Source organism: Chelonoidis abingdonii, chromosome 2 (genome assembly GCF_003597395.2).
Source record: "Chelonoidis abingdonii isolate Lonesome George chromosome 2, CheloAbing_2.0, whole genome shotgun sequence".
Taxonomy (NCBI): domain Eukaryota; kingdom Metazoa; phylum Chordata; order Testudines; family Testudinidae; genus Chelonoidis; species Chelonoidis abingdonii.
This window is the reverse complement of record NC_133770.1, coordinates 33,485,050-33,510,418: the sequence shown is the minus strand read 5'-3', so window position 1 is coordinate 33,510,418 and position 25,369 is coordinate 33,485,050. Positions and strand designations below refer to the sequence as shown.

Genomic DNA, 25,369 nt, shown 5'->3' with positions numbered 1-25,369 from the left:
AAGCGTGATTCACGTCTCATCCACTCACTTCAGTGATGTGGCAGAACAGCACTGCTAAGAGACGGTGCGCTGGAGTCTATTCTTCTACAGAAGTGTTTACCAAGTTCCAAACCAGTGAAGACTTGGTACCTCATAAATATGACAAGCTAGAAGAGTAGAATAGACAGTAATTACAAGCATGAGCTAGCTAAGAGAAACTGTTACAGATCAACTAATTTGATCTGCAGAACCTATTACTAATAGCAATGTGCAACCAGCAAAGAACGCAGGCTGAGTCTGTAGGGCTGGCAGATAGGAGGAAAAATCTTTTAACTTTGGATTGATCCCATTTGCTTTGGAAATCATTGTGCAACAACACACGTGGCTCTAGATGCAGTTCAGTTGGCTTCTTTGATTTGTATTACACTTATTAGCTGATTGCAGATTTCAACAGGCTCACCTAGGCAATACAGAAATCTCCCCGAAAAGCAACCTTTAAAGACTGTAAACAAGGGACTCTAATTGGGGGCACAGCAGCACATCAGCAGTGCCTTTATGGGCTAACATAATAACCTTTTTTTCTTTTCTTGTTATGCATTATTTTTGTGCCTGTTCACCAGCTAATTTTGATAGCATTTGCAGGGCTCCAGGAGGAGGCTGTGCTGCCCTGCAATCTAACCTCTCTCCCAGCATAAAGCACAGCTCCACCTGATCAGAGTAAAAACCATTTTTGGAGAAAATGCCTTTCTCAAGGGTTTGCTTATCTCCAGTGCAAAGCTTCCCAAGATCACTTATCAAAATCTGAAAGCTGCAATCATCACCAAATTCTTCAAGCAAATGGACTGACTCAGCAGCAGCAGCTCTGCATCTGTTCCCTGGCTGAACAAATTTAGGTATATTATCTAGGGAAGGTCAACACATGATTCATCAGCATCTGCATGTGCTTTAGTCTTATGTATTTTATTATGTTGAGGCAAGAGAATGAAACTCTGCATCCAGTAGCCTGCAGATTGAGTTAAGTTGTCTTTCCTTATTAGAGCAGCTTTCTGTTCCCTCTTTCAGTGATGGATCCTGCTGGAGAGAGCTTTCTCCTGGCACAGCAGTGAGTGAAACCAGCACAACATGTTCAGTGTGGAGGACCTCCTGATTTCTCATGGATACGAATTGTCCAAAAATCCCTCTACTTCATGCGAGAACAGAAATGATGGATACAGGCCTGAGATTACAGAAAATAGAACTAGTCGGGGAACGCTGAACGGGTTTGAGACAGACTCTGGAGCCTGCATTTACAAGAAACCACTAGCAAAAGGCAACTTGAGCAGCAGTGAAGGCAGTCATTGGAGCCAAGGGAGGCATGCTGATCCCGGTTACCACCCAGACCTCCAGGGTTTGCCCACTCTTCATACTTCAGAAGGGGGGTAAGTGTCTGTGTCACGCCATGGCTTGGCTTTCTCCTCTCTTCCCTTTCATTCTGGCAGATGACTGAGCATGACTTCAGCCCCACTTCCCCCTCTACCTGTGATAAGTGAGCATGTGTTTGCTTCCGTGCCTGGCAATGCACTGAAATGTTACATGCAGCACACTAACATTAACACACCTTTTTGTAGTGTGTAGTCTTTATCAAAATAGCAGAGGGAAGGGGAGGGGGCAGTTTGATGAATCAGTAACACCCTTTACAAAAGGTGAGGAGGAGAAGCTCAGGTCATATAGGATAGGTCTGCACAGTAACTCAACACCCATGGCTGGCCTGTGCCAGCTGACTCAGGGTCATGGGGCTCAGGCTGTGGGGCTATTTCATTGCTGTGTAGACTTCTGGGCTAGGGCTGAAGCCTGAGCTCTGGGACCCTGCCACCCTGCAGGGTCCTAGAGCCTGGGCTCCAGCCTGAGCCCAGAAGTCTACACAGCAATGAAACAGCCTTGCAAGCCTGAGTCAGCTGGCATGGGCCAACCTCAGGTGTCTAGTTCCTGTGTAGACATATCCTATGTCTACAGTGTAAACCTAGGGTTAGTAGGACTCAAGTTGGCTGAACCTGCATCAGGAACCCTGGGCATTTTAACCCTAGGTTAATAATTTTCTGACCTGTGCTTGAATCAAGGGATCTGTTGTGCACCCAGCAGTGCACAGACCTGAGTCAAAGTAAACATATCCCAAAGTGCCTAGCCACTCCCCAGTGTCGACATTCTAGCCTAGGAACATGGTGCACTGTGGGAAAACTCTATTGCCCACCCTGTGTTCTTGATGGGACGGAGCACATGAGTACAAGAGCTTGTAATTAGTTCCTTTGGTGGCTGTCTCAGTAGAATGACTGCAGTTTGAGAAAGCTTTATACTGAACTATGCTCTAATCTGAGAATTGAGTTCTCCAGCTCTAGGCTGAGTCACATTGGCAGGAAAACACCCATGTGCACCTGTTCTGAGGACAATTAGGACACCAGTCTCAAGGGCTGGCAAACTATTCAAATGAAACTTTGCAATTCTTAATGTTTAAAATGGGATGTTCAGTGAAGGGGTTTGTGTTGGGCTGTTTTTTTATTTATTTTTGTCTGTTTTGAGGTTTGAGATAAAATGTAGTTTCAAAGGAGAAACACACAAACACCCCAGCCTAGCTGTTGCCTGCTATAGAGGAGTGCAGTGTATCCCCAGGGTTTTGGGTGCAGTTGCTCCAGCACCCCTTGGGGATTGCTTATCCCTGCCCTCACTGCACCCCAGGAGGCAGGGCTAAGGGATCCCTGGGAGGCTGTGGGGAAATTCTGGGGTTGGCTCCCACTCGTTGCCCTTACAGTGCACACTGCCCAGGTGCCTCTGCACACGCAGCCCCAGGAAGTCCAGAGGGGGCCAGGGAGCAAGGGCCAGAGAACAGAGCAGGACCAAGCACGGCCCTGAAGGGAGTGGGGAGCAGTCAGGGTGTTGGGGGTCGTCCCTCTCCCAGCTGTGCTGAGCCAGGAACTCTGCTGCTCCCTCTCCCTGCAGGGTAGCGCTTGGTCCCCGTGCAGGTCTCTGGCCCTTGCTCCAAGGACCCCTGCCCTCCATGGGGCTGCATGCAGGGGCTGCATGCACTGTCATGGCAGAAAGTAGGAGCCAGACTCAAAACTTCCCTATAATGCAGAAGAGCTGGAGCTGCTATTGCAGGAGGCTGCAGGGAATTTTTGGGTCTGGTTCCTACTCACTACCCTGAGAGTTCACACAGCCTGGGCACCCCTACACATGCAGCCCAAGAAGGGCAGAGTCCAGACTTAACACAGGTTCAGACCCTCCAGCCCTGCAGGTCTTGGGACCCTTGGTCCAAGCCCTAGGTTAGCACAATTGGTGTGTGGTCGCAAGGGGGGTTTGGCTTGAGCCCAGGCTCACCTTGCCTTTTTTGTTCACTATTGGGATGTTTACACAGCAAAGATTTTGCTTATGAAAATGAATAGTTGTAAAAACAGAACCCAGCTCCTTATTTCTCATGTGTGTGTCGATCCCTGGTGGATATCCAGCTGAATGCAGCTACTTCTGGGGGAGTTCCCTCACTAACGAGGGTCACAATGTAGATTTTTAGGCAGCTCTCATGGAGTAAATATGAGACAGTGTCTGTCTGTAAGTTCCTGTTAAAGCAGCTCAGACTCACTGGAAGCCCTTGTCACCACTTCATAAAATGTGCTTGCACCACTGCACCTCCCGTCGTGTACAGTGTGTGCACTTTTGAACTGGAATAAAATGGACAGGGAGGACTCTGTCTAGAATGCGTATGAAGCAGTCAAGTTTTTGCAGCCACTTGTATGCTAAAAATGAGAAAGGAAAGATGCTGGGAAGATATTTAAAGCAAGGCAATATATACTGGGTGGTTATCGGAAAAAGAGGGTCAGTTTCCTCCCCACCTTCCTCTGTCCAAACGGTTTGGAAAGTGTTAAGGTCCTGGGTGAGCAAATGGGATCTTGTCTTGGAGCATTCTTCTCCAGTGCTGGCCTAACTCACCTGTGCTGCCTCCCCGGGCTGCCAGGCTTTTCTTGTCTGTCCTCCACATCGCCTTCCCTTGCAGGTCACCTGTAAGCTGTTGATCTGGGCACAGAAGTGTTCTTTCTTCCCAGCTAGAATTACTGAAAGGAGCAAATTCAACAGCTGTGCAGCAGCAGTAAGGCAGCCAGGGAGCTCAAAAGGATCTCTGGTCTAGGTGTGGTTCCAAGCTTGTTTGGCCCCTTTTTTTTTTTTTTGCCAAGGGAGGAGGTGTCTTTAAAGAATGAGGATGGGGAGCCAGTGGAGGAGGTTCTTTTAGGAGCAGGCTTTCCCTCCATTGGAGGGAAATAGACTAGTCATCAGCAGCGAAGTAATACGCTACTAGAGATGGAAAAATGGCAAACACGGACAGAGCATATGGAAGGTGGAAGGGAGAACTCTGGTTGGACTTGGAGCTGGATACGTATATTAAGGGCACATCAACATTACAAGAAAATACTAGCTTGCTTGTCTTGCCATAGCCAAGATCGGAATGTCTTTTAATGCTAGTGTGGATGGGGAAAATATGGCACACTGGCTGTGGTAGCTTTTAAAAAGAGTAGAGTTAAAAAACAGGACTGAGTGTCCACTCCATGTGTCCCTCCCTAACCTCTTAGGAAATGGGAAATAATGGAGTAGAATTTGTCTGCTTACACTGTAGTTTAATATTAAATCTTGTTTTTAAAAAGCTCCCTTTTGCCCCTTAAAATAGGGACCCAGATATTGGGCCTGAACTGCCGTAGTTGTGGCCTTTTCATTAAAATAGGTACCTCTCCTTTTATATGTTGCAAGTCCTACTACACAGCAGCCTTGCGAGGAAATCGTGCAGACACCAGCAGTTATTGTCTATGGAACGCGTTTGGTTTAAATTCCTGTGTTTTCTGCCTTGCAATCTGTTTCTCATGCATCCAGAGAGAAATATTCGAGCTTGTGCGACAATCGCTTGGTGGGGGATGATCTTGCACATACTCTCTCTTCCAAATGGGGGACACTCAAACACCTCTAGAGGGCACAGTTTATTTTTCTTTCAGCTACTGATCTAATTAGGTTGGTTACTGATAGGAACTCAGTCCCCATCCTGTCATTAAGCAATGGCCTTCTCTTGTGTTTGGTTTCTCCATCTCCCACTTTGGCAATGATTTTTTGGTGTGCCCTCTATTCTGCACCCCCGTATGAGGCCCCCTAACCCTTGCTTCACACCACCCCCTTCAGGGCCTGTGCTTTCCACTCCCTCCCTTGAGCCCTAAAACAGTGTTAAGGAAAGATGACCCTTTCCTCTCCCAGACTGCAGCAGCTGGCCTCACTGGCTGAAAAACTGAGATGGGGTGGAGTAGAAGCCTCTGTTAAGCAGTGGGTTTCCTCCTGGGGCTGGAGCCATGGCCCCACTTTTTACTGGCTGTAAGGATGAGTGATGGGTGGGGAGGGGCTGGAGAGTAGTGAGCTGGGGGCGGGGTCTTGGGGAGGAAGAGGCAGCACAGGTGCAGGGCCTTGGGGGAACAGGTAGTGCGGGGGGGGGGCATGGTTCAGGCACCGGTGGCCCTCCACTTTTAGGAAGCTTCCACCACTCTTGTCCTGGGGAGCTGGTGGTTTGGAGCTCTTCTCTCCATCCTGATTTTCAGCAGGGGACAGTAGAACTAAGGTCACATGGTTCCTCCCTAATCAATTGGAGCAGTGGGCGTAGAAGCAATAGTGGTGAGGCTTGGAAGCTGCTTCTTTCCTCCTGAGCTGCATCTGATCAACATGGATCAGGGGCATAGCCTTGGGTGGGCTGCGGCTCATCCACGTAGCATCCAGGCCCACCCAAATCGGGGCCGGAGCCCTCCAAATCCACAGGTTGGGAGGGGGTGAGTCGTCCCAGGCAGGAGGCATTCATCGTGGGGGTGGGTCTGGGTGGGGCTAGTGCTGGGGGCAGAGACTGGGGCAGCAGCACGTGGCGCCGGCAGGAGAGGAACCCAGGCGGATAGACACCAAGGCGTGGGTGGGATGGGTGGGCGGAGCTTGAGCCCCATGGGCACGTCTCGCAGCCTGTGTGGTCTGGAAGGTCTCATCCACTGGTGCTCGCTGAGGAGTAAGGACCAGCTGGAGGGAATGGGGGAAGGCGGGCTTTCCATCCTTCCTCCTCCCCTTTCCCCTGCTCCCTCCCCCGTCATTGCCAACCCACCCGAAAGCTGGGGCCTACCCAGTTTTCCTGTCCTAACTGCACCACTGGCAGGGATCCTAGTTTTCTGTGATTAAAAACTAAATTCTCTGAGTTAAAACAGCTTAAAAATCCATGTTTTTCCACAATTAAAAGGAAAGGCAGCTGGGGCTTGGGCAGTCAGCCCCGCATGATACTTCCAGTGATACTGGGATTTTCAGTAAAGTTTAATAATTGATATGTTTTTATTTTTTCACGAAATATACAAACTAAAGATTTGTTGTAAAATATACAAACTAAAGATTGTGTTTTTCCGCAGAGAACGGATTTCTAGGATCCCTGCTGATCAGTGATTAGCAGAACTGCCCCCAATCTGGGATATAGTAGATTTTGGAGACCTGTAAAAAAAAAAAAAAAAAAAAAAAAAAGAAAAACAAACAAAAAAAACTACATAATTCCTACAGTTGTCGGGTCAATTTAAAGCCGTGTGGTCTCCTCCATAAGAATATTGTTCATTGGTTGTGTTGAGGATTACGTAGCTAATAGACATACAGTGTTTTGAACACCAGATACTGCATAGTGATTATTATTAGTGTAAGCAAGTCACACTTGTAAATTCTGATGGATGATGACCAGAGACCGTGCAGCCTAGTGGATAGTGTTGGCAAAGGCACTGAGTTCAAATACTGCTACAGTTGCTCTTTTGTTTAAAAATTTCCAAAATTGTGTTTTATAAGTTAGAACTAATTCACACCACATCTAGGGAAGTTATCAAAGAAACTGATCCAGAATATTTCCAATGTGTGTTTTTTAAAATAGAGAGAGAGCAAATGGGCTTGACAGCACATGTGTACTAGCTAGAGCGGTCATTCTCAAACTCTTGTGCTGGTGACCCCTTTCACATAGCAAGCCTCCGAGTGTGATCCTCCCTTTACCGATTTAAAAATACTTTTTAATATATTTAACACCATTATAAATGCTGGAAGCAAAGCGAGGTTTGTGATGGAGGCTGACAGCTCACGACCCGCCATGTAAGACTCTCATGACACCCAGAGGGGTCCCGATTCCAACTGTGAGATCCCCTGAGCTATAGGAACAGCTATGTTAGAAAAGAATTTTTACCACATAGGTCATGATCCTGTAAACACCATCCAACGTGATACGCCCCTCGGTCCCCCCATGCTTAGAGAGTACATGTTTGCAGGATTGGGTCCAGAATAAGGTGTATTTAGAACTTGCACCACACCTCTATCCGAAGATCTCAAAGCGCTTTACAAAGGTGGGTATTAGCGCAAATTTACAAATGAGGAAACTAAGCCACAGGGAGGTTAAGTGGTTCGAACAAGGCCACCTTGCAAGCTACTGGCAGAGTGGAGAATAAAATCTAAGTCTCCTGACCCTACTTTCCAGCTCTTAATGGATTGGCTAACAAGCTTTCCTTATTACTGATTTATTCTGTTAAATATAGTGGCCTACATTTTCAAAAATGTCTGGTGATTTTTGGTGCCTCAGTGATTGAACACCCAACTGAAGAGCTGGTAAGCAGGGCTGATTTTACAGAGGGCACATGTACTGTATAAGGATTTTGTTTTTGCTTCAGTGTCACCAGTTATATTGCAAGTAGTGTAGGGCAGAATTGCACAGTAAGCGGTGATGTTACCAGATATCAAAAAATTTCACAACAGGTGCCTCTTGATCATTCTCTCCATGATAACGATTCAGTTGTATTCTCAGCTGTGGATATGGCCACAGTGTCCTGGATGTGAACTAGTGCAAAGCTATTACTTGTCATCGGAGATGTGGTAACTGCTTCTGAAATCACCTCAAGTTTAACTCAAAGTAAGGTCAGACCTTCTTTTCTATTACTACTGTTTTCTTCTAACAAGAGAAATTGGACGGGGGGTTGGAGGAGAGAGAGATTTTAAAATTTCTGTCTTCTAACCAAAATAACAATATGAACAACATTTCAATCCAGTAGTTTAATTTTTTTCCTCAGGATTTTTCTCCATACCACACCCCTACTATCCTCATTCCTGAATCTAATTGCTGTGAGTCACATGATATAAACTGAATAATATTCTGTGTCTCATTAATATACATAAGTTACAAGGTTTAGAAAAGCCCCAACATTACCTTTCTTTAAACATGCTTTCTGCATTCTAGTTGCTATGATGACATAATGTAGATCTTCAGTATGGTGTTTTACATCATGTTTAGAACTTCATTCGTTACTATAACTACAAAATACTGTTTAAACAACTTCTGTATAAAAAAAAAGTGGTTACCTTCTCGCTTCTAATGAGGCAGGATTTTCTCTCCTCTGAAGCATGCATTATGACTACGAAATTATGTGAATGTTTCCCTACATTGAAGGCTGACTCTTCTTTTGTTTTCTGGTGGATTCCCACTAGAAATCTAGGTAACACTTTCCCAGTAGTTTTATTCACAAACACTACTTCCGTATAGCCAGGGCATTTCACTGATCCATCATCAATAACAGTAATCACTAACCTCAGTGTTGATTTACTGCCTAGAAGACCCTCCAGTGGTTTTGATATTATATAGTCTTGAATAAGTACTGCTTGTGATTTTGTACTTGGTGTGTTTTAATAGTTTAGTATGACTGATCTCTCCATATATTTTAGATCATTTACCAGATCTTGCTCAGAACAATGCCTAGCTTGTCTGTTCCCTAGACCCAGTCACTCACAGTCCCTCCAGTCAATAGCTACACAACAGCATTATAGCATTATAAGAAAACATAAAGGTAGCAGAGGTGGCCTTGGTAATCTCCAAAGGCTGACAGCATACAGTCAGCTGCAGACTCCCTCATTCTGAAAGATACAGTGGTTTAACTGTGGTAAAATTTCCAGTATAGGAGATATCCCATTATAGCCCATGGATTAATATAGGCTTTTAATATTGACCAGGATCCAGATAGCAAATTGTATTTTATATGAGGAACTTTTTGTTCAGACAATGGGTTTTAATCCATCAGACTTAAAACAAAAATAGTCTTTATCCCAGTTCGTTTTAAACATTTTGCTTGATAGGATAAAGTTTGCATATGTAAAAAAATTATTGAAGAGTGTTCTTGAATGTGGATTGCTACATTTTCATTAGGAATTCTGAATTTTCTTATCTATTTAAACCTTTTTTGTGAGACAATTATTAATTTTTTGGCAGAAACCAAGAGCAGACTGTACATATAACTCAGGGTGGGGGAAGAGGAAGGAATTTCTTGGGTTCCAGCTAGATTCTTGTCCTATTTATGTCAATTTTGATTTTTCTGTCTTGTATTATGCCGGTGGCAGTTGCATAGTAAAATAATGGCAGTTAGATTTTTGGACACCTTATTTACAAGAACAGCAGAACCACAGTATAACTAAAAGACAAATTTTTAATGCAGGAAGCTATCCATTTTCCTTTGGAATACTATGTAAAGTATTTCACACCATGTCTGGAAACATGGGAAGGATCTGATATTGTCTGCTGGATATAATTCAGAAATCTGAAGTTCTATAACTAAAGTGTTTTGTTTTATCCTTCCTTTTTCATGTTTCAGTGATGTGTTTTGCTAGAAACAAACTTAAAAAGTTACACACATATTAACCGGTTATTTAAAATCTCATTAGAACTAGATTCACATAAAATGATTCATACCACAATGGTAATATATTTGAAACATCTAGAGAGACTTATTCCGTAAACAAATGCAAAAGATCAAATTAACCAGAACCGCCTTCTCTTTCAACCCTTGTGCTGTAATGCAAAATCCTGTTTCTTACAGAAATTTGTTAAGAAACTCCCCCTACTGCCTTCTCTTTTTAAATCTAGAGCCATATTATATTATGCTTGGTTACCCCTGTATAACCCTGTGAAGTCAATAGGTTTTGATGTAACTGAGAGCAGAAATTAAGGTTCAAAGCCTTGTTTAGCATAGTCAGTTCACTTTTCATAGTATATATTCAATAGGACTCTACATACGTGCACAGCATACAACATTGTGCACGTTGTTTTCAACAGCTATGCATACCAATTAAAAAAAAATGCCATGCTAACGTGCATGTGTATATAGCTTAGCCACCTTACTTGCCTGGGAGAAAATGTGTATGTTAATTACTAAGAGAGGATTTTAATGTCCTATGGTTGTGAATAAATTATAGAAACTGAGAGTGGAAACCATATTGGCATAACTCAGCATTTGACCCTCTAATAAAATTCCCAATAAAGGAAAGAGGCTGCATTTTTATAGCTTGCCTGTGACACTGCATTTCTTTTGCAGGTTTTATGACAGACATCTGTTAGCATGGTCTTCGGGGCCCAAGACTGATAAAGATCTGGCCTACTGGAGAAGAAGAGGACAAGACTTTAGTGTGTTTCTGGGTTACACTGACAAAGGAGACTCTGAAATGAAAGGATTGGCACCGCCCCATGAGGTGTACAGACATGCTAAAGAAAGTCAGCTGGAGGTCGGAGCAAGAACAGAGAGTGTGACAAGAAGTGGCTTGCAGGAGACCTGGAAAGTGCCTGGTGATTACAAATGGCAAAGTTTAAGAACAGAAAGCTGGAAACAACCTAAAAAATTAGGAAGACAAATGTCTGATGGTGATAGAGAGAAACTGCTTCAAGATCTGTACTCATTGAGCCTGGGAGACAATGTACTTAGCTCCCATAACAAAGGGAAATCACAATCATTGCCAAGAGTTCTTTCACCAGAGACCCTGAAGTGTGTGGAAATACCCTCCCTGGTGAATAATCATCACTTCCGAAGTGGAACTAAAGCATTCTCGGGTCCCCAAAACAGACTGCCTTTGGAATTCACAAAACCCAGAGAAACAGGAAGCCACCTTCTTCCTCTGGCCAAGCCCAAGTATGGCAGACCCCTTAAACCTCCATCCTATGAACTGCACCGACAGATGAGGGCACCTGTAGAAACCAGTGGCTTTCAGGACCACCAGCAAATAGATGAGCCCATTTCATATTTAGCCAAAGGTAATGAGCCGAAGCAAGATATTTACATTCCAGACTCTGGTTTAGAGCCCCCTGTCTATATACCACCTCCATCTTACAAGTCCCCACCTCAGCCAAGTGTGAATCAGCATTCCCTCAATGAAGTGCCTAACTATGACTTGTGCTTTGACAACGGTCAGCAGCATTCAGTAGAGAGGACCCTCAGCAGCCATCGACCCTCCACTAGCACATTGGAAACTGGGGGTGAACACTGCAAAGATGACCACCTTCTTCATGGAAAACAAAGCCATTCCAGGCACACTGATGACTACCTGAATTCCATTCAGTATATTCCTTTTGATGATCCTCGAATACGGCATATTAAAATAGCACATCCCGAGAGCCACCAGGACAACACTAAACACACTGAAAATACACGTAGGACCAATCCTGCTTTGCAGGAGAGAACTATCGAACTACAATACAATAGTGCCTTTTTGGATCCATCAAACTTACTAAATACTGTAAAGGGTGAGAGAACGCCTGACGGCACCACACTTTGCAACAGGTGGTTGGCAGCATCCAACAGAGATCAGGAAAACTGGGCCCTGCCTGACCAAAGAGACAGTGGTGACACAGATAATCACCCCCTTGAAAATGAAACTAATCAGGAGTACACAAAGGGCAACCTTTCTGTAAGAAACCCACATATGGATAGCACCTGTGAGACTGTTACTAGAGTAAAAAAGTTTGAACCTGGAACTGGGATGCAGAGCAAAAAGAGTTCAAAGAAAAAAATGAATGAAACTATATTTTGTTTGGTGTCCATCCCAGTTAAATCTGAATCAAATCTGCCAGATACTGATAGGAACAATAACTTAACACAGAGCCCTGATAAGAAGAATGAATTTGATAACAATGGAGCTTTGCAAGAACAAAGTCTTTTAAGTATGTCTTCCACTGACTTGGAGTTACAAGCTCTCACAGGAAGCATGACCAATAAAACTGAGTTACAAAAACAAGAGCTGTGGAAACCAGAGGAGTTCAAACAAATGAATGACCTCAGATTTACTCAGCCTAGAAAACACAGGGAACTCAAATACTCTGGCTCTTGGCCAGGCGATCAGTACAAAGACCAGCAAACACAGACCTGTTTCACTGAAGACCCTAAAAACTCACAATTTTTCCATGGTATAAAACCTGGTGAACCAAATAATAAACTGATGGCTCCAAAATTCTTAGCCTGTGCAGCATCTTTGGTTGGGTCAGAAGAGGCAGGTTTATCCCCCCATGACAGAAAATGTAGGCAGAATACATACAGTATGAAAGGTCAGATGAACCTCAGTCCATCCAGCAATAGTGCATTTTCAAGGACTGCCACCTCTGTAATTCAGGTACATTCACCAAAGGCATACCAGAGCCAGCCTTATGGGTCCTGCACAGCCATGCCTACCCAGGAAAGGGAAACTGGCACAATTCCCAGGGGTGATGTGGTCAAGGGCGAAGCAAGTGCTCCCTGCAAGAGTAAAGAACTATTTGGTCAGTTTCTCTTGAAACCTGTCGGTCGCCGTCCCTGGGATGCAATAAGTGAGTTAGAAAGTTTTAACAAGGAGCTCCAAGAACAGGAAGAAAGCACTAGTAGTGAAGATGGTGCAGAGAGTGAGGGAACAAAGCAGGACTGTGTTCCTACAAAGATAGGGACCTCCAGAACTGATGAATCAACCCAGGAACTCAGACCTTGTAAGCAGCTAAAAACTGTGGTACCAGAAGTTCCTATATTTAAACAAGGAAGAGTTAAAAGTAAGTCTGAAAGTTGGAGTACAGAGCTTAAGTCTGATGATCCACATATCTGTGTTGGATCACAAAGCTCCTTGAATGCAAAAGAGAGCAGTAGTTTGTTTAAGCCGGCAGATGGAAGTGTGATAACAGAAATAAGGAAGCAGGAAGCCAAGAACAGAACAAACAAACAAGGAGCAAGTTCAGGCCCAGTCAACCGAGTTTTGTCCAGTAGTCCAAGTAATGCAAATCAGAGTAATCCATTCAATCATACGGACTTAAAGGAGACAAAAGAAGACAGAAATTACATAGCTAATATGTTAGATTTTGTAAAACGGAACAAAAGCGCAATTCCCAGGAGTGATAAACCTTTAGAGAGAGGATCTATAGTAAGACTGTCTTTAACTAATAGAAATCAAGGTCATTCTGAGCCAGATTTGAGGTCTGTGGGACTGGATATTGACCCCGACCCAGCTGCTAACAACTCTGATTTTTCTTCTAATGCAAATCTGATGGAGATCCCCCAAAATGAGTCACTGCAGGCAAGAGCTGCAAGGATTCTGGGTATAGAGGTAGCAGTGGAGTCTCTAATTCCTGGGGACAGAACTGGCGGCCTCCAATACACCAGCCTTGCAAATAGAGGCCAGGATCCCGAATTTCCAGTAGGGAGAACAGTACGTGACAAAGTAGAAACAAAAGACAGCTCTTATGAGGGCAGACGAAAGTGTGGCTGGACAGAAAGTTCTCTCTTTGTTGGAGGGAGAGACTTTCCATTTTGGACTGGTGAATACCAGAGCACTGACCAAGAAGCCAGATCTAAAACTCTGGTAACTGAACGAGGTTTTGAACAGCATGCGGGTCTCAACAGGCAAGATGAGGATCCAGACCTGCCTTGCAAGTCTGTTACGCATGAACTTGCTGAAAGAAACGTGATCGTTCCAAGCTCGGAAAAAAAAGTTAGAAGCACCTCAAAAGTGATTGAGACATTACAAGGCAAACTTGCCTCTCCTCCTACCCGAACAGTCATGGATCGTTTGGTGCGAATGAAAGAGGTTGACTCGGTTTCCCGTATGCGGCGTCTGAGTATCAAGAGTGCAGATTCAGGGGAGGATGTAGATGAGGAGAAACCATCAAGGGTACAAGAGGAGAGAGGAAGCTATGCGCCACTCAGCAGTAATGAACTCTCTCGCAAAATGGTGCACACAGGTGCTGTTTCCAAGCGCATTATTTCGCTTGATGAAAATGGACATGTAACTACGATAGGCAAGAAGAAGGCTGACCGAGATTTTTGTTTAGGTAAGGCCCAGTTTTACCATTATCTATCTGAGATTCAGTCGGGCTCTGTTTTAATAGGAAACGTACATCTACTCCCCCTGTGGTATCCTCAAAAGAAGTAATCTTCCTGTTTTACCTACTGCCATATACTACAGCTGCTATAGTATAGTAATTTAATAGGCTATAAAAGGATTAGTTGTCAATAAAGAATTGTAGTTTTCTTGCAGTGACCATTATCCTCTAAGTTATTGCAGCCACTTGGGTTCTGATTACTGAAGTTCATTCATAAAGTTATAGGACTTTCCCCATTACCTAACAGTTTCAGAAGACTGTGTCAAAAATAAAGTGAAATTTCATAATACCTGTCCTGGTTTTACGCTCACACATTATGATCCCACCCTTTCCATGAATATCCAGCTTTTTATTCTCAAAGTCAATTCTAGTCCGATTCTATAGTCAATAGATAGGAACACATCAGAACTGAGAAGAAATAAAAAATACTTATAAACCTGCTATATTCTAATCTGAAACCACAGGGAAAGGGTTAAATGTTCAGGGTAGAAATTGTCTAGATAATATTCATGAGACATTATACAAAATGTTTCAGATAACTGATATCCCCAGAGAGAACAAGAGGCTGAATCTTTCAGCATATGCTTTGGAATCCTCCGCTCCTTGGGTCAAGGATAGTCTTGCCTGCTTCTTAAGTAACTCCAAGTTAACTCATGAATTGATCAACTCTCACATATGGTATTTTGAACATAGTGATGTGCTAATTAAATTAATGGGCACCCTTGAGAAATGTAGCAATAGCTCTTTATAAAATCAGGCATGGCACGTGTTCAGAGACTTTAAATTGTTTAGAAAGAGTAAATGCGTGGTACTTGCTATGCAGGTCGATAACTCAATACTTAATGTTTCTTTTGTTTTCCCCCACTTCCTCTCTAATAGCTGAAAACCCACCTGGAAATTCACAAACACAAAAAAATCACAATCCATGTTTAACCCAGTCACTATAAATTTCTGTAAAAATCTCCAGTAGGGCAGCCGAGATTAACTTAACCAGACTTTAAAGGGATTTTATTTGTTCCCTCCCCAGACCCTGGAGTGAATTGCATGAATTCTAAGTAAGCATCAGAAACCCTCCCAGCTCCTACCATTCAGGCCTTAATCTTTGTTTCATTTCATGCCCCCTCCATCTCAGATTCTCCTTCCCCATTGAACTATACTGTACACTTCAGATTCACAGTATAGGCAAATTCAACTTCCCTGCACTAGCCAGGCCTACTGTGCCTCATAGTTGTTTCCTGTGTCTTACTCCCTTGAGACTTTCTGCTGGGCATGAGAGCAGCAGCTGAGACTCCCTAGGAGCCCTTCTAGTGTACACTGCTGCAGGGATGTATCAAATCAGACGTTATGATTTATTTATTTATTTATTTATTTATTTATATTACTATAATGCCTCAGAGCTCCAGTGGTTTTCCAGGACCCCATTGTGCTAGGCACTGTCCAATCACAGAACAAAAAAACCAGCCCCTGGCCCAAAGAGCTTCCAGTCTAAAGTGCCCTGGTTTATCAGAGCTGAATTGACCTCTATTGCTGAATTGTACAGTTTGTTCCCATCTAGGTACAGCCTTCCTTGGTGGGGATAATGCCACTTCAACAGAGCACAGAGAGGAATTTTGCTCCTTTGCAGCTGTAACAGCATTTCCCACAACTGGATAGAATTTGATCTTCATTTCCCCTTAATCAAGTCTTATACTACAGGGCATAGTGCTCAGGGGTTGGGAAGGAACTGCCTCCACCAGCATCCTCCCGTCCTCAAAACACTTAACTTGTTCACGCCCAAATATGGATACAAGTGACGCAGAAAATCTCAGGTCTTGGCCTCTGAGGTATAGTCTGGAGGATAAAACTAAGTCTTGTAGAGAGGCTTCATGCTTTGCCTTCTCTGCTATCCCACACCACCCAAGTCCCATGATGGCCTACAGTACAACCTCCGAGTTACGAACACCTCAGGAATGGAGGTTGTTCCTAACTCTGAACAAAATGTCATGGTTGTTCGTTCACAAGTTTACAACTGAACATTGACTTAATACAGCTTTGAAACAATACTATGCAGAAGAAAAATGCTGCTTTTAACCATCTTAATTTAAATGAAACAAGTGCAGAAATACTTTCCCTACTTGTCAAATCTTTTTTTCAAACTTTTCCTTTTTTTAGTAGTTCAGCACAGTCCTTTATTTTTATTTTTAATGTTTTGGTCTCTGCTGCTGCTTGATTGTTTACTTCCGGTTCCGAATGAGGAGTGTGGCTCACCGCTCAGCTGGTAACTCTGGTGTTTGTAACCCTGAGGTTCTACTGTATGTCTAGTAAGAGGGTAGACTGGAATGGGGAGGTGGTGTAAGGACTCACTATGCATCCAGCAGAGTTTTACAGAAAAGAGCCGAAGTGTCATGCAATTTGGACTGGAAAAGCCTGATGTCTATCGTAGTTTCAGACTAGGTCAATCACCAAGGCTAGAGGAATCAGCAAACAGAGATTCTCATCCAAAGCCTTGTCTTGCTATTTTTATACAGTAACTTGTCAAACGCACCAGTTATTTTTAAATGAGGGAGTTGGAGTTAATATGAAACACTGTACAAGAGACAACCCCTTATTATGCAAATTACCATTGTAACAGACCACCCTAATGTATTCCCAAACACACGAGTACATTTCTGCTCCACCATTATTAAAAGATCACTTCTTAAGCTGCTGATTTTGTTTTTTGAGTGCATCCTTAAGACAGGTTTCACTTTATTTTGAATGAATGGGAATAAATCAATGCCATTGTCTTCAAAGGACACTGTAAAAATATTTTACACAATTCAAAAAAACAATTCTTCCCCACTGTTTATAATAATTATCTTGGAACCTTGAAATTGAAATCTTTTACCTTTCAAGTTTTTATTCCATTGTCCAGTGTGCACCCATAACCCCGCCTTTCCATCCCTCCCAGCCGCCGCCGCCACCCCCCCACACAGTGGCTTTAGGGCCAATTGTAATTACTGGGCTGCAAGTATTTGGGTGAGTTCCCGGTCTCATTGATGTCAGTGGGAGTTTTACCAGTGACTGCAGTGGGACGAGGATTTCCTCCTTAGTATGTTGGTCTTGCTAATTAGTTGTTTTATGCAGTAAGCTAATGAGCTATCTAACTGAGGGGATGTGGGCGGGGGGGACTTTTGGGATTTTTGTTGTCAGATGTGAGGAAGAAAAGTCAGAGTTAAAAGCCAGGGCTGGGAATCAGGAGACTTGATCTTAGGTCCCTCTTCAGCTGTGGAAATGCCATTGTGGCCATGGGCAAGTCACTTAACTTCTGTGAAGTGCTGGTGCTAATTAGTCACCCACCCAGCAGGGGGGATCTGGCTTTATTCCCTAATGGCGGTGAGTGCTTTGAGATCCATCTGGTGGGAGGAGCTACTGAAGTGCAGTGTATTCCTAAGTAGTAAGCAGGAGGGCAATAGTACAAACTGGCTTAGATTACATGAGCCTGTCTCATGAAATAAAACATTCAACCAGCTCATTTCATCCTTGGTGTAACCCCACCCACTTCAGTGAATTTGGTTGAGTGTGCTCAGAGCCTGTTGGGCACATCAGTCTGTCATGCATGAATAGGCTCCTAGGAGCAGAGACAGCAAGACAGTGATAGTCTGCATCCAAATTTGATGAAAAGTTGGACATTTACAAACCTGCAACTCAAGAGCCACAGTCTGTTCAATTCCTGCATGTGTTTACAGTGGGGAAGGTGGAAGAAGCTCTGGACAGGGACCAGCCAGGATTCCACTGGGAAGGGAAGTGCCTGTTCCCTGTTAATGCCCTCCATGGTTGTTAGCTGTCTGTGGGCAGAGTCAACAGTCCCAGGCGCTGCACTGGCTGGGTGCTGAGGGGGAGCATGCTGCACCGTCCCAAGGTAGCAGATCTGCTACTCTAGCATCTGCTCCCCCAACCTGCCTGCCAGCTCTATGACACAGCCAAAATTCTCCCTGGAGAGTCCAGCCGCAACCCAGTCCTTTTGCTGCCCCTCGTACACCAGGCAGAATCTTGCCCTAATTCATTTGACTTCAGTTCAGAGGGCTGAAAGCGTGAGTACCTTTTCAGAGAATAAATAGTCTTCAGGCTGGAGGAGCTTCCACCATTCTGTGCCCTGATTGTCACAGGCCTGCGCACTTGCAGCTGTCTTGGGAGTTGATGGGCGTAGCAAGTGTTCAGCACCTCTGGCATTTTGAGAGAGCCATGATTGAAAAATGTGAATTCCTTTCTAGATTTGTCTTAATGTCCTCCTACAAAGCGTAGTTCCTACAACCAAAAGGCTGGGTATATATAAATGGTGAAAAAAAATTACATGGGGTAAAGTGCCCATACCTCGTGGGTTCTTCCCACACGATTGATCCATAGGGCTTAGATGCATGCGTCAATGTCTTTTAGACTACAGTGGTTCTAACAGTATTCATCTATTGACTGTGACCCATGTTGTCTGTTAATACAAACGTTTGGACTCTGTCAGAAGAAGGAGACTGATACATTTTCTAAAATATATCAGTTGCTGACAATGTTTCCTTTATTGATTGCCCTGTAAATACTCAGGGAGGGAGAAAGAGAGTGGCAAGAGAGGAGAAAAAATGATATGACACCAATCTGTCAGCTGCAAGGAATGTTTATTCTTATAATCTTTACATGGAGTCAAATCCAGAAGTTCTTACTTGGGAAAACTTTCCATTGATTTAGGCCTTGATCCTGCAAGCACTTGTGCGTATGAGTAAATCTGCATAGTCATTCCTGTACACACACGAGTAAAGTTACTGACATGCACCAGTGTTTGTGGGATCAGGCACTGCAGTGGGGGAGTTGCACGACCACCGACTATGAGTGTGGTTTTCAAGGACCTAAGTGATTTAGATGCACACATCCCACTGACTTTAAGTGCAGTCCTACCCCAGGACTGCAAGCTAATATGCATGGGATGATGCAGATATTTGCTTGCATGTAAAAGGGCTTGTCTACACTATGCAGCTTTTAGCGATAAGACTGTGTCAACTTGTCGCTAAAAGTCAGCATGTGTGAACTCTCTATCGGTATTTTGTCGTCAAAATACTTCCAGCCCCACGAGCAGTATGAGCTTTATCGGCAGGGGAGCATTCCTGCTGACAAAGCCGCATTCACACTGTTTGCGTCAGCAAAACTTTTGTCTTTCGCGAGTACTTACAACCCCCCCCCCGTGAAAGACACAAGTTTTGTTGACAATGTCGCAGTGTAGACAAGCCCTTACATGATCAGAACCTGAGTAAGAGCTTCAGTTTGAAACCCGCTGAAAATATAATAGACCAGCTTTTGTGTATTTTTAGCTAGAAAAATGGGTATAATCTGGTAATGATGCTATTTGTTTACTTGTTGCATTCACCAAAGCATAGGGCTGATTTTCTTTAATAATAATCACATCTTTTGTCTAGCAGTCTGTTCACACAAAATAACTGAAAACCATGGCCTGGAGTTTTGCACGCTGGAGGAAGATAGCCTGGCCACAGTGATGTAACACAGCCTCTCTTTGCAACATAAGCGTTTAATGCAAATACATTACTCTGCCGAGTACAGGAGACACTGAGTGCTGAAAAATGAAGACAGAGCTGTATCCCCACCTTATAAAATGGTCATATGGGTCTGAGTGGAGACACATTGCCGGGAGGTGTACGCTGCCCCCAGGAGCGGCGCTAGGGTTTTTGGCGTCCTAGGCACAGGGCTGACTTGCCGGTCCCGCGGCTCCAGTGGACCTGCTGCAGGCGTGCCTGCGGAAGCTCCACCGGAGCCGCAGGACTAGCGGACTGTCCGCAGGCACGCCTGCAGGAGGTCCACCAGAGCAGTCTGCCACCCTCCCACATCCTGGTGCCCTAGGCAACCGCCTAGGTCGCCTAAATGGAAACGCCGACCCTGGCTGCCGCTGCTTTGCTCTGCAGTATTAAGATACGTCTGTGCCGCAGCTCAGAGTGAGCCTCCCAGCTGGGGCAGACAAACTTGCGCTAGCAGGCTAAAAATAGCAATGTGGCCGTTGTGGCACCGGAGGAGGCTTGGGCCCACCCAAGCTCGAGGTCACCTTATCCCCTGGGTCCAAGTTCAGGTGGCCAGCCCAAGCCACCTCTAGTTCAGCAATGTTCATACCGCTTTATGTAGCGTGCTAGTGTGAGCCCTGCTAGCGGAATCTGTCCACCTAGGCTGGCAGGTTCACTCCCAGCTGCAGTATACACACACCCTTAGGGGCCAAGTCCTGGCCCCACTCAGTTCAACGGCAAAATAGCGAAAGTCCTTTTCTAGTTGGTGGGTCTGATACTGATCTCATCTACACAAGTTCTACACTGGTGTAGTTCCATTGACTTCAGTGGAGTTACTCCCAAATCGCACTAGTATAAGTGAGATCAGAATCAGGCCTAATGGGACAGGAATCATGCTCTAGTCAGGAACTTGCATCTCCAGGGCTCTCAGTCCAGCCCCAGCACTGAATTCTCCCACACAGTATAAAAAAAGAATAATTGCAAGTTAACTATTCAATTTTTAAATTGACTTTTTGTAAAAGAATAGTGTGTTTGAGGGTTTTTCTGTACTTCTAAATTAAGAAAACAGGGTCTTATTTCTCTTGCCAGCTGCATGTACTAAACTTGAGTAGATTTCAGAACCCATCACTCATGGTTTTCTTGTCTTGCATTTTTCAGATATGTACGATCCCTCCAGAGTTGAAAGGGTGTGAGTTGAACACAGATGAGAATCTAGAGATGTCTGCTCTCCTAAGAATGTTTTGCTGATTTTGCTCTGTGTTTTAACACTTGGAAATTGCCTCCATTTGTGGTGTTTATGATATTCTGATAAAGCCTTTACCACTGCCAGTAGGAAATTAGTTATTCACACATATCTGCTTTGCGGACATCACAGAAAACTCTGACTCTTACTTGGATACCATCTGTTTTTTGTAGCATTAAGGCTTAATGCCTACACTTGGCAAAGAGTTTTTATCTAAACGATGTTTAACAGCCTTCAGCTGGGATGGTAAACTCACTGAGGCTAGGCTTTGGAGCTTATTCTTCTGTGTGCATTGAAACACACGAGATTAGTAAAATGTTTTTAAAGGAATGTGAATCTATAAGCTAAACTTCTGAATCTCTAAAGCCCAAACTCTGCATAAGTTGAGGAATCTCTGGCCATAAGACATGAGTCATGAGTGCTGCTGCACTGTGTGTGTGTGTGTGTGTGTGTGTGTGGAGGGGAGGTGGGAGGGATGCTTTGAAATGAATGCAAGACAAGGCGAATGAATATTGATATATTGCGAAATCAGTTTGGACTTCCACAGTTTGAATTAATTTTGGTTAAATGCTTATTTGCCACATGTAGAGAAAATAAAAGCAAATTCCCCAAAGCTCCTAAAAGAGCAAGACTTTTGTAGTACAGTGTACAGAACATGTAATTACAGTAGCTGACAACAAAATGTTTTGAACCAATGCAGACAATACCACTGGCTGTTTTGCACTCCGTATTATTCTATTTGTGTTTTGCTGTTTAGAAATTCTTTATATGACACAATAATTGCTGGTTTAAAATAGCCCATTTTAACAAAGTTAACTATATTTCTTGTTACAAAATACTGTCTATTTTTCTATGATGTAAACAATTGTTAAGTGGCCAGTATAAAGAAGTATTATTATTATTTTATTTTAAGAAGAATAATTCTTTTGACAGAAGACAGACCAAGGAGGAGTCACTTATGTATCTTAATGCACATTCCATATGGCCTCATATCCAGTACTGCCACTTTCTTTTGTTGAGAAAAGAACAATCAGTGTATATGTATGTATGTGGAGTACGGGGTTAATTTCTACAATTTTCCACTCAACTGTTGGATTGTTCTTTTTGGAGCAGCTCTTTGGAGAACACAGCTGAGAACCATCCATGCTGGTATTGCTGCCATAACATTCCTCCGACTGTAATTACCAAAAAGTGGGGTTGGAGCCCTGTCTCGGTGTCTGTGAGCAGCTCTGATAAAGTACCTGGGTTTGTTTGTTAAACAGTTCTTATGCAGTTTGGTTTTGAATTAGGCTAGTGTGTGAAAATAAATAAATCTGGGTCAAATTCATCCTTGGAGCCACTGGGCATCACCGAAGGGGGTGGACAGATTTGGACTGCTTCTTTGTGACATTCAAATATATGGCTTTTTCAATAAAAATTAGAGAGTATATGAAAAGGCCTGTACATTCTGCTGTGTTTAATACTGAATTAACCTGCACAATGTTTGTGGTGTTAAAGCCTTTCTGTCCACTTCTGTGGGTTTTTTAAAGTGTTGTTGTTTGCTGACATTCTTTTGACAATTTATCCATGAATTTCAAGGGCTTTGTTACTAGCCATTCTTGTTTTGTAGAACCACTTTATCTTTTAAACATATCAAATTCCGGAAATATAAATTTTTGGGTGGTCTGTGAGTTGGCAAAAACAGACCAAAAACACATACTGTGCTTTGGCAGCAAGAATTTCTTATCAGTAACACATGATTCGGTTACACAGGAATTTCATGGGATTTTTAAACATTTGTAACATATTCAAAGAAAATGTGATTGTACATTTGATTGACTAGAACCTTGCAGACTTTCTCCAGCTCAACATGTGAACCATCTGTATCCATAAGGCTTCCCGTCGCCCTGCTCCTTTCGAATTCTCCTCATGTTAGTGCCAATGCCAGTGCAGTGACTCCACCTTCAGGAAGAAGGTGAGAGCTCTAAATCCCGAGACACTTTTCTCCTGTCAGGGAAAGAAGGGTAAGTAGTGAGCTTCTGCAGCTCCTTTCCAGGCTTCTCTCTATTGTACACTCCCTTGCCAACCACACACAATGGGGAGTCGCACTGATTCCTAGCCTATGGAGGGATGCAGTGGGCAGACCCTCTATTCTCACATGTTGTTCTGCGGAAGCCCACAGGGTTGTCTGCAGGCCTAAGCACTCAGTCGCACAGATCCATCCTTCTGTGGTGGGTTCATTTGCGGTTTACATTTTCCTTTAAAGAATCACTACTTTTCTAGCGCAGGTTCCAGACCTTGCCGAGGGGGAGGAGTTAGGGACAGGAGAGTGTGGCCTGGATTTAGGAAAATATGCGCTTAGGTTCCCTTGAAGTAATCGGAGTCTACCTGGAAAAAAGTCTGTTAATGGCCAAAGAAATCTGGCAATTGAGATGCCAAGCCATGTACTTGCATAAGTGCTCACCCAGCCATTGAATTAACTCGGAGCACCCTTTCTAGGAGTAACAAATACCATAATTTAGCTTTCACAAGCTCAGGTCATTCAAAGCAAAGATCAAGGTAGATTGTACCGGTGGGGTAGTCTGTGAGTCAGACACCTATATCCTGTACAGGGCCACCAAGCTCCCTCAATTTAGATCCAGTGGGGAAACTTCCAAGTAGTGCAGAGTCATTAGAGGTAAGTACACTGCTTCATACGCTACAGCACCCAACCAACCTTGAAAAAAAGGATTGTTTAAAATTTACAAGTAATACAAATAATATGTCACTCTTTCCTTGATGGGACCCATTAGACCAAAGAGGCAAGTGGAGGCATGAGCTAAACTGCATCATAAGCTGGGTTAAGTGGAATGGAGAGATTTGGTAGATTGTCTGTGGATCATGGTCCATAAACTGATTATTTCTGCAACAGCTGGTTTCTTCTAGGTTGGGCTCAACTGCTCTCCATTTGGTTATATAGACACCAAGGCCATGATATAGCAGCCCTTATTAATTGGCATAAGCTTTACTCATGTGAGGAGCCCCACTGATTTAATTGAGATTACATCGAAGGGTGTGAGTTTACAAGCTCGTGCCTGCAAACCCACAGACAATGGCTACATTGCTGAAGCCATTAGAACACTGTTAAGGAGGTTGAAATGCTAAAACATTATTGGCAATTTAATTCTCTTATTTCCAACTCACATGAAAATATTCACCAGAAGCCTCAGTGTGGGAGTAAATCAAAGCTGTTTATCCTAATGACTATTTAAAATAAATTGTTTGAAACAGAAAAAGATGAATCCTGATGTCCCTATTAAACCCAAAATCCACAATGCTCACTATCCTTGCTCCCAACTGTTGGCACCCGCCTCCCAGTGCTACAGAGCAGAGAGAGGGGGAAAGAACACAAAGTCTGAAGTGACCAACACAGAGCAGAGAGAAGAAGTAAAAAAAAAATGAAATTTCCCAGGATCATAAAGATGATATAATAAATGAGGAACATTCCACCCTAGACAGTAGAAGGCCTAGCTGTCCAACTCTCGACTGGTTGAAAAACTAACCAGAAACATCCCACAAGTAATTCCTAAACTGGGCGGAAAACAAGATGATGTAAAATACAGACAGTATGCATGTGTGGGTCTTTACGTAAAACGGGGAGTATTTCTAGTAGTATTTTGATCTCTGCTCTAGATAGGCCAAGAGGGGATTCAGAGGGATAAAGGACGGAAACGGGTAAGCAATGACAATAATATTTGTATAATATCACAAGATGAATGTCTTTAAGGACTTCTTTGTATTTTTCTGCACAATGTAAACAATGTTTCCATGCTACCATGTAAGTCAGGTGGCGCTGTTGGCCAATAGACATTGTCCAAATAAAGGTTTTTGCATGAACATGCTGATCTTTGCTTTTTTGTTCTTGGAAGGAATGGGGTGTGTCAGCTGATGTTTCCCTTCACCTGGAGATAGGTAGCGGGACTATGGAAACTTTAAAGCATCATGGTATTTGTCAGGGGAGTGTGGTAGCAGCCATTAAACTATGGTCATGTTATGTCCTCATGAATTGTGAATTCACCTTGTAATTAAAGGGAGTGCCCTGAAAAATTACTTCCTGCACCATAAAGCTGGCCCACTTCTTAGGGGATGGCATTATAGCTTGTAACAGACTAAATTCAGCTCACTGCCACCTTGGTTTTGCACCATCTATTTATTCTGTAGCTGTGGAATCTCTCCTCCCTATATGTGTGAATCTGGTGGTCCTTTACTGCCTGGGGTAACTGGGAGTAAACTGCTGCCAGGTCAGAACAAGAGCATTTGACATCCAAATGCACGGCATTACAGTCCAGTTGTCACTTTAATTTTGTCTCTCACTATATGTCTTCACTGCAAAAAAAAGTGTGTTTTTTACACTGAGAGAACTAGTTATAGCCAAGAAATCCTAGCGTCAACTACCCACCAAGGTTAAAAACTGCAGTGCCTTGTCTCCAACAG

At 43.6% G+C, this 25,369-nt stretch overlaps 1 protein-coding gene across 8 annotated transcripts in view; it reads left to right on the top strand.

Annotated features, from left to right (window-relative positions):
* JCAD (junctional cadherin 5 associated) overlaps nt 1-23,649 on the top strand; it is a 101,077-nt gene extending 77,428 nt beyond the window's left edge. For 6 of the 8 annotated variants that reach the window (XM_075062254.1, XM_075062253.1, XM_032764151.2 and 3 more), the window contains 3 exons: nt 1,042-1,397; nt 10,374-14,113; nt 15,720-16,625. In XM_075062254.1, coding sequence (XP_074918355.1) covers nt 1,102-1,397; nt 10,374-14,113; nt 15,720-15,817 — 4,134 coding nt within the window. In that variant the 5' untranslated portion in view covers nt 1,042-1,101 and the 3' untranslated portion in view covers nt 15,818-16,625. Of the gene's footprint in view, nt 1-1,041; nt 1,398-10,373; nt 14,114-15,719; nt 16,626-20,832 lie in introns of those variants that run through there. The other 2 variants (XM_032764153.2, XM_075062255.1) reach the window with 2 other exon arrangements.
* Nucleotides 23,650-25,369: the final 1,720 nt, after the last annotated feature.